At 46.2% G+C, this 13,899-nt stretch overlaps 2 protein-coding genes across 2 annotated transcripts; both read right to left on the reverse strand.

Moving 5' to 3' along the window:
- Positions 1–1,550: 1,550 nt before the first annotated feature.
- Positions 1,551–10,617, reverse strand: LOC123139144 (serine/threonine-protein kinase VPS15). Its single transcript, XM_044558944.1, has 12 exons — positions 10,194–10,617; positions 10,043–10,117; positions 9,409–9,531; positions 9,150–9,195; positions 8,882–9,042; positions 8,148–8,227; positions 6,822–6,927; positions 5,741–5,917; positions 2,839–5,655; positions 2,342–2,577; positions 2,146–2,245; positions 1,551–1,935 (listed from the first exon to the last, which is right to left on the reverse strand). Exons 1-12 carry the CDS (start codon positions 10,392–10,394, stop codon positions 1,756–1,758), a joined length of 4,302 nt encoding a protein of 1,433 aa, XP_044414879.1. The 5' UTR covers positions 10,395–10,617; the 3' UTR covers positions 1,551–1,755.
- A 407-nt stretch (positions 10,618–11,024) lies between these two features.
- Positions 11,025–13,375, reverse strand: LOC123134814 (uncharacterized). The gene is made up of 7 exons (XM_044553984.1): positions 13,154–13,375; positions 12,220–12,522; positions 12,080–12,123; positions 11,932–11,994; positions 11,711–11,843; positions 11,571–11,631; positions 11,025–11,490 (listed from the first exon to the last, which is right to left on the reverse strand). The coding sequence occupies exons 1-6, from the start codon at positions 13,284–13,286 to the stop codon at positions 11,579–11,581; spliced, it is 729 nt and encodes a 242-aa protein (XP_044409919.1). The 5' UTR covers positions 13,287–13,375; the 3' UTR covers positions 11,025–11,490; positions 11,571–11,578.
- Between the last annotated feature and the right edge of the window lie 524 nt (positions 13,376–13,899).

Genomic DNA, 13,899 nt, shown 5'->3' on the forward strand with positions numbered 1-13,899 from the left:
CCGAAATGATTGGATGGAAAAGAGAGGGGAAAAGAAGGCCATGTGGATGTGGGTGGACATCCATCGGTTGCCTCGCCAACGGGAAAAGCAAAGAGAGAGCACAGCACAGGGTCGGTCGATTCACCGATGTGCACATGCCACTACCGTAGCCCGTACCCACGGCAGCTAGAAAAACACGTCCGGGTTCGTTCAGACTTCAGAAGATTAGTGCTACTAAAACTACTTTGCCGGACTGGTTGCAAGTGTCCCTGAATCCCGGGGCGTTCCATGCGCCAAGTTGCTGCTAGCACGACATGGACGGAGGAGCAGCGGGAACGGAGGCATGGACGCCGCGCTGAAATTCTTCGGATCCTGGCGTCCACGCGATCCTGGATCTGATCATTGATAGTGGCACACTGTTGACGAGTCTGTATGACGGTCAAGCAAAGGGACCGAGGGACCATCAGCCCGCTCATCATTCCCTTTCCACTTTCTTTCTTTCTTTCTTTCTTTCTTTCTTTCTTTGTCACCCGGGCCCACGTCCAAGGCTCCCCGGGACCACGTGCATGCCCTGGTCTGACTGCGGTCAAAGGTACTAGAAAAGGGCACGGTCAACGGGAGACCTGTAACCTGTTAGGCTCGGTAATAATATGCTGCTAATCTCCAGCGTTTGCGTGTGAGTGTGTGACCAAGCTCCCCACTGGCAGGCAGGCATTGGCAAAGCGTCTGGGGAAACCAACTCTGGCTCCGGTGCGCGCGCGCTTCCCGATGGCGAGCGAATGCATGGACGGACACGGAGAGGAGTCTGGGCAAGGGAGGGTCGGGTCCAAGGAGTTGGGTGGCGTGGCACGCAAACTTCTTCATCTGGATGGACGGATGGGTAGATGCCGGTGGCACGCACGCAGAGGCCGGGGCTTGTTGACCGCGTCAGGTGGTGAACAGAACGGCTGCTGCTCCGGCCAAGCAAGCACTGATCAGTCAGGCAGATTTCCTATCGTCGCGTCCCGTCGCATCGGATCCGCTTCTCCTCTCCTCAATCGGCTCGGCCCTGCTTTTCTTTTCTTGCTTTGCTCGCAATCGCAGCAGCGAATAACGATGCCCCTCGGATCTGCCTGCGCGCGCGCGCCACTCATCTATCTCCATCTCGGAAAGAAAGATGGCATCGCTCTGGGTTTGGTGGAAACCAAGGCGAGATGCATGATGCGCAATCATAATTAATCATGCCGCACGCTACTAGTACTACTCCAAGTTGAACTTTTTCACAAACCAACATACGCTACTAGTTTTTTTTAGCATAGCATATACCCTACTAGTTTACTGTACACCTTGCAAAATTTGGTCTAACAAACGGTATCGCCTGCCTTTGTAAGCTTGTATGCACGTGAATTGCGAAACAAAACATAAATAAGCAGCAGGGAAAGAAATTTGTCTATGACGTAGAATGGACTCTGAAGTTTCTATATACAGCATTACTAGTAGTATTTCTTATTCGCGACGTGCATCAAGAATTATCCCCTTTTCACGTCAATCTCAAGCCTAAACTAAAACAGAGTGTTACTGTGCAAGATACGTCATCAACAAACGACTGGTTATTACGCTAACCCAAATGGCCAGGGTACTGTATTGATTAACATCATCGCCATATGTACAACACTACAACAGTGAGTCGTGATATATACGTACTACTGTGTCACGAGGCTAAATATTTATGTACACCAAGGGGCCTGCCTGCTTGTCGTCGTGGGAGAAGGCGCCGGCTTACCCAGGCCGGAGTAGCTATTTCCACACCTTGACTGCGCCGTCTCTGCTGGCCGATATCAACCGCTGGCTCGACAAGTTGACGGAGGCCAACGCGAGGATCGCGTCCCGGTGGCAGCCGGCAGAATCGGCGGCGGCCATCGCGAGCTGCGTCTTGTGCGTCAATCTGGACGCCGGTGTAGGCGGTTTGCACGATTCCTGCACACAACGTCGTATTCTGTATCAAATAGCCGTGCAGGAATTCAGCAGCAGCAGTTTGGAGGTTAAAAGGGACAGGCATGTGAATTCAAAAGGTTCTTTAGTTGGTAGAGAACTTATTTTTACAATGTTTTTTCCTAGAGAACTATTACTGCGTAACTTCAGATAAACAAGAGAAACAAAACAATGATGCTATCTTGACAAACTTACCTGCACAACCTGTACACCATAGCTGGATCGTATGTCGTAAAACTCGTCGTTTCCAACTCCTTTTGCTGAAGGACCAGCGATGCAGAAGCTTTGCTCAGGTCTTCAAAATCATCAAACAGGATATATATTAATAACACATGTTGTGAAGGGGAAAAAAATGCAGAAGCAAGAGTGTATAGTAGTAATATTCTCCAACCTGGCCTGGTCCCAGTAACGTATCTTTAAATCTGTTCCGCCGGTCAACAGATCTCCCCCTGGCAAAGGAAGCAGGCACCGGATGCCTGGAAGGCGTGGAGGCGGATCGGCCAGTTCCTCAATTCTGTACTTGTAGTTTCCTGCTCGCCTCACGTCTTTGGCGGTTGTCTTGTTAAGAGGTTTTGATGGTGTCTTTGGCGTAACAGCATCATTCTCGGTGCCTGCTGTCCTGAACATCTGTAGTGTTTCAATGTTTTAGATGCCAATACATATTTCAAAGGTGCTGCTACTTATACAAAATGATATAAAGCACATGAAAAAACAGAAAAAAAAAGGCATTCCACAATCTAAGTCATGTGAAGTAACATCATGAGCTTTCTATATCAGGATAGAAAAGTTTTCACTTATGAGGGTGTGGCATCAGTAATCTCTCAAAGGCAAGTAAATGACATGTTTATCACCAGGATACTACTGTATAATATAAAGCTATACAATTACCTGGTGGCAGCTACCATTCTCAGCATTCCACAAGGAGACTTCATTGCAACCCGCAGCCACAAAAACGAGTGGTCTTCCACTAGAAGATATTGAGTTGTGTGGTGGTATAAGCAAGCACAATTTCTCTATAGGGCTTACTGTGGAATAGTTCCATGAGTTAACAGGCAGCAAAAACCTATGATCCCACAACGTAAGAACACCTCTTGAAGACCCTGAGATAAACCAATTTCCACACTGGCCCATCACGAGTGCCGAGATATAACCCTCCTCCGGTGACGATTTAAATGACCAAGATTCTGAATTGGACCTTGTATCCCATTTATGGATGTCACAATGTTCAGTGCTGAAAAGGATGGTTGGGCTAAAGCTATCCGATGAACAATTTACAACACTGAGAATTGCACCTTCTTTCAGATCTTTCCTTTTTACATTAACGATGCCAGAATACCTCTCTGTAGAACTCCCAGCTCCACGTGCACAGTCGACAGAAAACAAGTGCAATGTGCCATCGCTAGCACCAGCAACGACCTGCGAACTGCCACAAAGCATTGTTGTACATAGAGCTCGGCTACTACCCAAGCTATAGGTTAACCTAGATCTGAAGGCAATGTCCTTTTCCAACTTTCTTGTATCCCATATCTTAATACTCGAGTCATCCGAAGCCGTCACAAAAAAGGAATTGTCGTCTGACACGGCAATATCATTGACAGACAAGCGATGTTCCTGGAGATGTGCCACTAGAATTCCACGAGGCTTCCAACCTGTCTCCAGAGCCACCGATGATCTGGTGAAGGAGGGCGATACTGCTGTCTCAGAGTTGGAACCGCCATCACCTGGCACAGGAGAGCTGCTCTTCCTTGGGTCACTGATGCTTAAATCACCATGCTTGCTACTGAAATGATTCTCTCTAGTCTGGAAGCCTTGAACTGAACTTGATAAAGCTGGATGCCGATTGGATTCCCAGGGCATATATATTTCTCCTAAACCACGCTTATCAGTATTAACAGAATATGATGGTATTCCTTTAGACAATCCATCATAAAATGAAATACTCCCAGCAGATGCATGTGGCGCATAGCCATAATATAACGATTTATCCGAAGAAATTGAATCTTTGATGTCCAAAGTAGATGTTCTCGACCTTACAGCATCTTCCAGAGCAGCAGAGGACACACTTTGTGCTGTAGCAGGATATCTTCCACCATGTAATATCTGTTCCTTTTTAACATCACCCTTCAGTAAAACCTCTCCTGTGTCCTTGGCAAGATCTAAAGCTTGGTATAAGACTGATTTCGAGACTGGAGGCTTAAGACATGCAAGAAGAGCAGTTTCAGACAATGAAGGTGGCTCCCTGTGTAGAAATTGCCTTAAATGTGGAGAAAGGTACACATAAGTATCTACAGGCCCTAAGCTCTCACTACAGGCAGCAATAAGCCTTACAGCAGACCATTTAACCCACTGAATTGGATGACATAGTAATGGAAGGGCCTTCCCAAATAAGCCAACGATTACCCTTTTCCTCAGATAACTGCTTTTGCACATCATGGTTAAGCAATCAAGTACGTTTACAACCACAGCCTCCATATCATCGCTTAGTGCCTGTTCAAGATAGGGCAAGAGATATTCCTCAACACTTCTTGAACCAATGAAGTAGCAAACAACGACGATTTGACCAAAGTAAACTGCACGGAGTTGCTCATCATGGTCATTTAGAAATGCTGGGAGTATAGGAAGAAGAAAATCATTACTTTGTCTGTGCCCAAAAAAGTAACATAGATAACCTATATCTTGCAGGAGAGCTCTGCGGACATTAGGTGTCTGCTTAGGTCCCATCACCAACTCTTGCACAATGTCATAAATATTTCTCCTCAGACGTGCAAGTTGACGATCAATTTTATCATCCTTCTTCTTTGCTGGTGCATCTGCAGACTGTGATGCAGCAGCCACCACTGATTTGTCTAGAGGCCCAGTATCAGCTATGCTCCGAGAACGAAGCAGGAATCTATAAGCTGTTAAAGCCAGCTTATAAATGTTACTAGCATAGCAAACTCTAACACTCTCCTCTGCATCATCTGGGAGCAAAGAAAGCATCGGGAGGATATACTCAGGGAATATCATTGCATCGCTGATAGGGAAGTCTTGAACAAGACACAGAACATCAGACAAGGTTTCCAGAGCAGCACAGCGAACAATGGCAGCTGGATCTGAGAGCATTGCAATAACATAGGGAACAACCAGCTGTAAGCGACTATCATCATCTATGTATGTGGAAGAGATCTTCAGAAGAATGAGACTGGCCCTTCTCAGTTCTGGTTTTTTGACACTTCGTATGGATGAGCATATTAATGATGCAAGCAAGACCATGCCTTCACAGCTCACCTTGGAGTGTGTCTGTTGGAAAATGTCAAAACTATAGGTATCCGATTGGGAATCATAACCAGACACTAAAGAAAGTAAATTGCTCTTGGAGATCTTGTGCACATGGGATACATCATCATTCTGAGCTGCCAAGACACTTGTAGTTTGACTTCGTGTTTCATTAGGCTGCTGCAAGGGCCCAATACCATTTGACTTTGTGTCTCCATGGTTGTTCCTTTGCTCAACTTCCTTGAGAAGGAGATTGAGGTCTCCAACAATCTGCCGATGGTCTCCAGGAATGTTTATCTTAACCAAAGATGCGCTTTGGGCAGATTCTCTCGGTGAATTTGCAGCTTGTCCTCCAATGCCTTTCTCCCCAGATACTTGAATTTGTTCACATGCTAAGCCACTTATCATCATGTCATGTATCCTTTCAAAATTTTCCTGTGTCTTCTCAACCTGTACAAATAAAAGTATGTTAGGAGCTCATGGTGAAGAGTAGTGGATGGATCAGAGAATTAACACAAACTTCAACAATCCTTACCCTGGCATCTGAGCCAAGTGGAACAATATCCGAGAAAAACTTGTGCAGAAATCTTGAAAAATAGGTTGGAAAAACAACAGTTGCATATTTTTGCAGATAGCTTTTACATGATAGCCTTTCTTTGGGGTCCAACTGAATCATGTGAAGTACCATATCTTGGATACCAGCATCTTGTATCTGAAAGAACAAATTAACAGTGAGCACCTTGTCTTGTGATACATGGTACAATGGGCATAATGAATGGCTGGTATATCTCGAAGGAATATTGCAACCATGTTGGATAACATAAGCAAACACCAGCAGAATCAGTGGGAGATGCACGCAAATGAAAGCATGTTCATACTTACTCCCTACAGCATGCATTTTCAGTACATATGCTTCACAAACGAATTGCAACTAAGAAAGAATGTATACCTATGGAGTATGGACTGGTCAAATTCGTATTAATTGATTTAGATCCACAGAGAAAATATCTTTTTGCACGAAAGACCCGTTAACCCTTACCCTATTGTTTACTCAGTCAATGAAGATTCAGATATGGAAATTTTATCACCAATTAAAGTTCTACGATTGCACTAAATTCAGCAATGGATCATCCACTTAAACTTGTCCATATGTATCCTCTTAGGGCCTGGGAAAAAACAAATCATGCAACTATAGGCGGTAGGTACTACTCTAAGTCATAGTCCAAGAGGTATGAAAAGTTCAGTTTAGGACAAATCATGCAACCAGCAAGTTAAGAACAGAATACCCAAGTAATCAATTTTGTATGTGTTGGTCACAAAAATTCCAACATCAAACAAGATCACTGTAGGAATAAGGAACATGACTAAATGAATTGTTGGTCCTACTTCCCAAGGAACAAGTACTACTGGCCCTATTATAGCAAGAAGCCAAGAAGTAATTCTGCAGGCACCCAGGGAGCGACCAGGATGTTACAGTTGCTCAGAATGAATAACAGACATGTCAACCTCAAGTTCTATGTTAGAGAAACAACAGCTACGAAATAATTCAGAACAAATACGGAAACTATTTTGATGTACAAAAAACTATTTCAAATACCAAGAAAAGAACAGAAAACCTTTTCTAGGGTATGCGTTGGATCATACTGGCCACGCCGATAAGCAAGCAGTTGTGAAAGCTCAAAAAGTGGCTGACCCTCCAGAAAAAGTTCAGCAAGAACGCACCTGGAAAGAAGGAAAAAATAGTTTGCCAATCAGTAAATAAGGAAATAAAAATCCATCAGATCAGTTTATAATTTTAGCACAGTAGAGTACTGAAGAAAAGATAAGTAGCTAGTGAAGAAACACAGGAAAATCAACATCTTCATTTAAGTAACAACTCTTCTTATTTCTAACTGCACAGCACTCCTAAATCTCGATAAAGAAAAATGTGATGCAATATTTGCGAAAATGCATGCCGCCTTAAGTGAATCCAAAATAGCTCCAAATTCTTCCCCAGTATATAGTAAAACTCAGTACTTCACTGGTGGGTACATTGTCTCAAGGTGAAGATACCAATGTTTTCGAGTCGATGAGTCGACGAGTCGCTCAGGGGGGGCGACTCTAGACTAGTCTAGACTAGTCTAGACTCATGGTCGATGAGTCGACATGGCGACGAGTCGACCTGAGTTAAGCAGCAGCCAGGGGAGGAGCACAAGTGCTCAACAGCAGCAGCAGCAACAAGGGGAGGGGCACACCAGCAGCCACATCAACCAGGGGAGGAGGGGAGGAGCAGAACAGCAGGAACAACAACCAGGGGAGGGGAGGAGCACAGTAGCAGGGGAGGAGGGGAGGAGCACACCATAGGAGGGGAGGAGCAGAACAGCAGCAGGGGCAACCAGGGGTGGCGGCTGGAGAGGGTTCGATCGGGGGAGGGGGTTGGGGATGATCGATCTAGGTTTCCAGGGGAGATGGGCCGGCCCATATAACAGTTGGGCTCAATTTAAGTGAGTCGCTCGACCCAGAAAGAGCGACTAGTCGTGACTAGTCGAGACTAGTCGCTCGAGTCGCTCGACTCATGCCAGGAGTCGAGTCGAGAGTTTGAGTCGAACCTGGAGCAGCGATTCATCGACTAGTCGTCGACTAGTCGCGACTAGTCGAACGACTCGAAAACAGAGGAAGATACAATGCATTGCAGCAACATACATCATGTATGGCTGACACAACAGGTCGATTGTAATCTTCCAATAACCATCAGATTTCGTCTGATAAGAAAATCCCCCTTTTGTCACATAAAGAGGTCAAAGGACAATACATCACATATGATCAAATTAACATGTTCAAGCAAACGATAGTGATCAGTAATCTATCATTAACATGCAAAATGGAAAGTACACATATCCCAATGGAAGAACACAACTCCCGATCAAATTAACAAAGATGTTCCACAAGACAACACTGCATACCCGAGAGAGAATATGTCCATAGATGGTTTCAGAGGTGCATCTGAGGAAACTTGGGACTCAGCACCATGTTCGTGGAATCTCTGGAGAAAAAATGGAGTTTAGTTTATTTCACAGTACAAATAAAAATGTGCCATCAAAAAGAAGTTATAAGCTAACAAAGATATATAGCATAAAAGTGCATCACATTACAGCTGGACATTGTGAATGGATGTTGTGGTATGCTTCTTTCTTATTCTTGGTGTTCAGCAGAACTTGTAAGTTCATGCCGGGAGCTGCTATTTTGTATGTACTATAGATTTGCTAAACTGTCTGAATTGGCCTGGTATAAATGTTTTTGGATCATTTATATAGTTTGTCAATCAGAAGTGATATCTTATCATGCTTTTGTGAACCCAGTTGCTTCGGGTGGTGCTGTAGAAGTTATACAGGCCTTTCTACTGATATATTCTTGTACTCCGTCTATTTCATATTAGAGGTCCCCATTGTTTTGCTTCAGTTTCTCATTACAAAGCTTGTGCTCTTATCTAAAACATCTATTAATTGCAGGCTTTTCCTATTGTACCCTCGTTTGAATGATGGAGATGCAGTGAGAGCAAGCATTTCAGTGAAGAGCATCTATTAACAAACTACTAGTAGCATGTAACAATTGTTACACCAATGGTAGCAAGCAAACTGAGATAAAGTGGATAAAAGAGCATTGAAGTTTTGAATATAATTTAGGTGAAGGGACTAACTTCAGGTGCAAGATAGCATCTTCGCCTTCCTCCAGTGTCAAAGAAGAACGAAAAATCAGACGGATCATCATCCGGGATGTAAGTTGGTTTAAAAGACGCAAAGTCCGTGAGGTATAGCCAGTTCCATGAGGTCACCAGTACATTCTCACATTTTATGTCACCTAACATAAACAGCAGCGTAAATATATATTTTTAGGAGAACAGCAGTGTAAATACAAATGAAAGAAAAACACTACTGCTCATATAACTTAAGAGAAAACCTTCTCACCATGGCAAACTCCCTTACTATGGCTCTGCTCCACAGCATGGATTAACTGCACAACCAAATTGAGCTAAGTCGACAACCATATCTGGAAAGGAAAGGAATGAAGAACGACTCTTACATGTGCCACTAGTTTAAGGCTACACTTAGCAAAGAGGTTGTACAACTTCCTATAGAAGTCTCCCACATGATCGACTCTTTCACCTTTGTAACAACTACTAATGACCATCCGACAGCATGGACAAAAAAGAAATAAAGGGCGCACCTGAAAAGCAAGCCATTTCTTCTCAATTTGACTGAGGAAAGGGCGTGTACTAAGTCTATCATGCAGATTGCTGTAGGAGTACTGCCTCAGGAGATATGCTGCCTTGTCCGTCTGAAACCAAACCTGAGAAAACATTCAAAGTCCTGTCAGCATGTGAACCAAGGGAGAGAGAAACATGTCTGCGCAACAAAGGCACTCTCTACACATTGAGAGGCAATGCAATATGTCAATGTTCATTCATCCATGTATCATGTTGTGAGGAAACATCCAAGCAAGTGAGCATACTCAGGTAGATTCATAATAATCCAGAAAGAAGAAACCCCTAACAAAATATAGTATAACAAGCAAGCAAATCCTGAAAGCAATTTACTCTAAATCTAGCCTTAAAATGACAGTACACCAAGGAAGCAAAAGACTACAAGCAATTAACTATACACCCAGACCCAACCTTGCTGCCTCCGCTGAATGAAACACACTATAAATTGCAACCAGAAGCAAACAGAGATAATAATACACATGTCATAGAAATTCGCTAAACCACACTAAATGTCACAGAATAACGCACACATAAACAGCGCCGATTAGTAATCGTTGGTAATGTACAGGCGAAACAAACAGAAGAGCGAGGCCTGACCTGGAAGGGCCAGACGTGGGAGCCCTCGAGCCCCTGGAACGCCCTCCGGATCCGCTCCAGCCTCCGCTCATGGTCCTGCGAGGCAACAGGCAGATCTTCTCAGGACCGCCCGGCCGCCCAAACCGAAGGGGGAAGGGGATGCGGCGGTTACCTTGAGGTCGAGGGGCTCCCCGGCGCGCTTGAAGTAGACCTTGACGAGGAGGAGGCCCTCGTCGTGCTTGCAGAGGACGGACTTGAGGAAGCGGCCGCGGCTGACGAGGTCGAGCAGCACGAGGTTGTAGGTGGAGGGCAGGTCGTGCAGGTAGTACTCCGTCGCCGACGCCTGCGTCGTCCGCGCGATCTTGTTCCCCATCCCCGCGGCGGCGCCCCCTCTGCCTCTCCTGTCCCCGCCGCCGCGGCGGAGGGGCTCGGTCGGCTCGGCTCGCCGGGGCGGGAGCCGGGGTGGGGCGCGGTGGGGTTTTGCTTCTGGGCGCGGGTTCCGCGGAGGGGAGGGGAGGTGCGTGGCGTGGGGCGGAGGCGATCGATGATGGGGTCTGATGGGAGGACGCCGGTTGAATTGGGGGAGAAGAGAAGGAGGCTGGACCGCGGCGCGGAGGTGTGTCGTGTTGGGCTCTCCATCGGAAACCAATCCAACCCCCTGCCTACTGGCCTGACTCTGATCCGGTGGGAAAGGAACCCGGTTCGGTTTACAAAACCATTAGCACCGACTTTTTTTTTGAAAAACATTTGTTCCTTTTTTTTCAAAAACAATGTACTATGGTGTAGAAGTATTCAGATTTGTCAGGGAGTAGTGCCTCGAGGCAACACGGCCAAGACCTCGCAGGAGTCGTCCCCGGCGACACGGCCAGGACCTCGCCGGAGACGGGACGACGCGGCGTGGGAGGAGAGGGAGGGGGGTTGGGCGGAGAACCCGACTAGAGGAGAAGACTCGGGTGGAGGAGGAAGATGCAGTGTCAGCCGTCGAATTTCAATCAGAAAAAAATTGACTGAAACATCTTCTTTTTCCAAGCAGTTGTCACAAGGTATTTTGTATTACCTCCTTCCCACATTACTTGTCTAGATACGGATGTATCTAAGACAACTAATTCGGGACGGAGGTAGCACATCATAGGGATACATGCACATGCGTGAAATACTCGAGTTACGATTGGCAAAGCAAATGCTACTAATTCACCATTGTTCTCCATGGTATGATTTGGCAAACAAAAACACGAGTCAGACGCTTGCACTTGCAACACATCAAACATGACAAGATCTTATATCAAACATGATAACCTACACACACACTGCAACTCGTCGGGGACTATTCAGCTGACGCCGGGACTCAACATGCTGCTGCAAGTACACCGAATTGGTGGTTGGAGCTTCGATTGGTGTCCCGGCTTCGGCCTGAAGAGAAGATGCAGCATCAAATTCCTAGCCTTTTATGTCGAGGGCCGGTTAAGCTCCTGCAATGGACATGAAAGATTAGCCGTGAGCTAGTGGATGTGCAAAGGAAAAGAGGGGCTTAAGCATGTGGAATTCTTACTACTACTACTATTGATGGCCGCTGGCATCGTGAAGCGGCTCTTCGCTCCCGTTTCCAGATTCTGCAACATGTTTTCCCGTTAGTCAGAAAGGAAGCAACAGCAGTAAGAGATGGCTGTGGTGTCAGGAGCGAGCAAGTACCGGTAATAGCTGCCAGATTTTCCTCTTTGTACATTCCAAGAGGTGACCCGTGCACGGATAAGAGCATCTCGCCATTCTTGGGTTGTCTTACTGATTTCGGTGCCATGCCAAAAGAGAGTCGACTGCTCGTGGCCTGTTCAGGGTTATGTTACAGCACAATATGTGAGCTCAGAAGGAGATTCAAGATCAAACATTTCGTGTCAAGAGGGTTAAACACAAACCCCGGGTGTCTGTAGAGAATCTGGTGCTCCTATCGTTTGGCTCTCGCGCAGCTCACTCCAGTTCTTCAAAGGATCAGAGAAAAATAAAGAGTTGTCAAGGGTACAGAAAAATCATCCCATACCATCACTGTACAAAAGAAATACTTACAAAGTTGTTAAAATCAAAACTGTTCTCGATGAAGTTCTTCTGCACTGCACGCATCATATAATAAGGTGAGAAGATCAGTCGAGTCAAGCTGCTTTGGTGCCTATAAAAGTACATGAACAACAAGTAGATAGCGTTTGAACCTGAATCTCCTGAGAAATGAAAACCAGCAGCAGTTGCCAATGACGTGATCGAAGCTCGCGAAACCTTGTCATCCCTCTGGTCTCCATTTATGAGATCATCCCAGTCTTTCCATTTCAACTCAAGCTCACCCTGCTCTTCGTTCCGTACAACTGACACGTTGGGCAAGTTCTCCTGAAAAAATTGCAAGGCGGGTGTTTCTAGTTGCTCCTTGGAAATGTAGGATCGCACCAGACGCAGCCGGGAGAGCACGCTCTCAGTCTCTGCTGCTTGAATAGCTCTGATGGCAGCTTTCCGACGTATGACTATTCATTGAGGACAGTAGATTAGCAATTGAATCCTGATAATTACGTTAAGGTAAAGGACAGTGCATCTATGATGAAAGAGAGTTCAGATTTTGACATGGCAGCTGAAAGAGAGTTCCCTTCAAAAGAATCGTAGTGAGAGTTTGATCAGGCATGCTAGAGCCAAGTGCCCAGAGAATAAGATGTCTGTATATTTGCACTAGATTACAACCTTCCTATTGACATTAGATTTCAAAAAAGTTCAACCTAAAAAGTGGACTGTATCCTACATTCCTACTCGACTGCCAGGACAAATTGGGGATGGTGAATCCTTTTTTTTTTTTTGAAACCAAGGTATTCCCAAAAAAACTGGAAAAATACTTTGCATCCAAAGCAGCGTCTTCCAGCGGCGACCAACGTGGAAGGAAATCTCTTAGGGCGGCCACGAGGGCCAAGAAATGCAGTGCGGCGGCGAGATACGACCTACGGCGGCGAGCGGCGGCACGAGTACGACGGCGCTCTTCCTCCTCCCTCTATCTTTTCTTTCCCCCGCGCCTACTGCTTAGTGTTGCTAGCCACAAATCTAACACCTAAAACTGATTTCGGGCGGGGCGGATTGGGGGGAGGGGAGTTAGGGCTCGGAGGCACGTACACTCTTGGTCGGCGGACCACCGCAGCTTCTCCTCCACCGACGCGTCGGGGCCGGGCGGCGACGGCGGGGACGGCGGTGACGGCGGCGGCTGCTTGGCGGCGGGGCGAGCCCCCCGCTTCTTCCTCGGCGGCATCGCCGCGGGCTTGACGGGAAGGGGAAGGGGAAGGGGAGGGGCGGATTTGGGGAATTGGGGGCTCGGGGAGCTTGGTTTGAACGGGAGAGTGTGGGATCTGTGGCTGTGGGGGAAAAATGAGGGATTTACTTGGGTGTTGTATCGCCATGAGGCCCATGGTTCCCTGGGCTCGTAGAGCCCGCGTGAGAGCCCATGTTGCCGCATGGCAACCAATGTTGTATTTTTCTTTCAGAATTGTTTTATTTTTTAAACACGGTACAGGCACAACCCTATCCAAATAAGCACTTCTGAGAGATAGTCAGTAGATCTTCAACTTATGATTTGCGGCCCAACTTTTTGGAGTATCCGTCCAACACCATTACATAGTAGAGCATCTACAACCAGACCCATTAAATATCACCCTCAAACATCCGCGGACGTGGCCGGCATGTCTGCGGACAGCGCCCGATGACCCCTCAAATGTTCGTGCCTACAGCTATGTCCTTCGTACCAAATTTTCAAATCCATACATTCTCGTGCAACAAAAAATAAGCACACTTAGGTCATGTAGATCACACACATAGCATACAAATAGTTCATCATACTCCCTCCGTCCCAAAATTCTTGTCTTAAA

Source organism: Triticum aestivum, chromosome 6B, assembly GCF_018294505.1.
Source record: "Triticum aestivum cultivar Chinese Spring chromosome 6B, IWGSC CS RefSeq v2.1, whole genome shotgun sequence".
Taxonomy (NCBI): domain Eukaryota; kingdom Viridiplantae; phylum Streptophyta; class Magnoliopsida; order Poales; family Poaceae; genus Triticum; species Triticum aestivum.

What these genes read in the sequence shown, in the direction of transcription:
- LOC123139144 (XM_044558944.1), bottom strand. Translation starts at nt 10,394, where the DNA reads ATGGGGAACAAGATCGCGCGGACGACGCAGGCGTCGGCGACGGAGTAC. An exon ending in GGGAGCCCCTCGACCTCAAG is followed by an intron (nt 10,118 to 10,193) that starts GTAACCGCCGCA and finishes GTTGCCTCGCAG; the next exon opens with GACCATGAGCGGAGGCTGGA. An exon ending in ATGGACATATTCTCTCTCGG is followed by an intron (nt 6,928 to 8,147) that starts GTATGCAGTGTT and finishes CCTTCTTTCCAG; the next exon opens with GTGCGTTCTTGCTGAACTTT.
- LOC123134814 (XM_044553984.1), bottom strand. Translation starts at nt 13,286, where the DNA reads ATGCCGCCGAGGAAGAAGCGGGGGGCTCGCCCCGCCGCCAAGCAGCCG. An exon ending in GTGGTCCGCCGACCAAGAGT is followed by an intron (nt 12,523 to 13,153) that starts GTACGTGCCTCC and finishes CTCAATGAATAG; the next exon opens with TCATACGTCGGAAAGCTGCC. An exon ending in AAATCTGGCAGCTATTACCG is followed by an intron (nt 11,632 to 11,710) that starts GTACTTGCTCGC and finishes AACATGTTGCAG; the next exon opens with AATCTGGAAACGGGAGCGAA.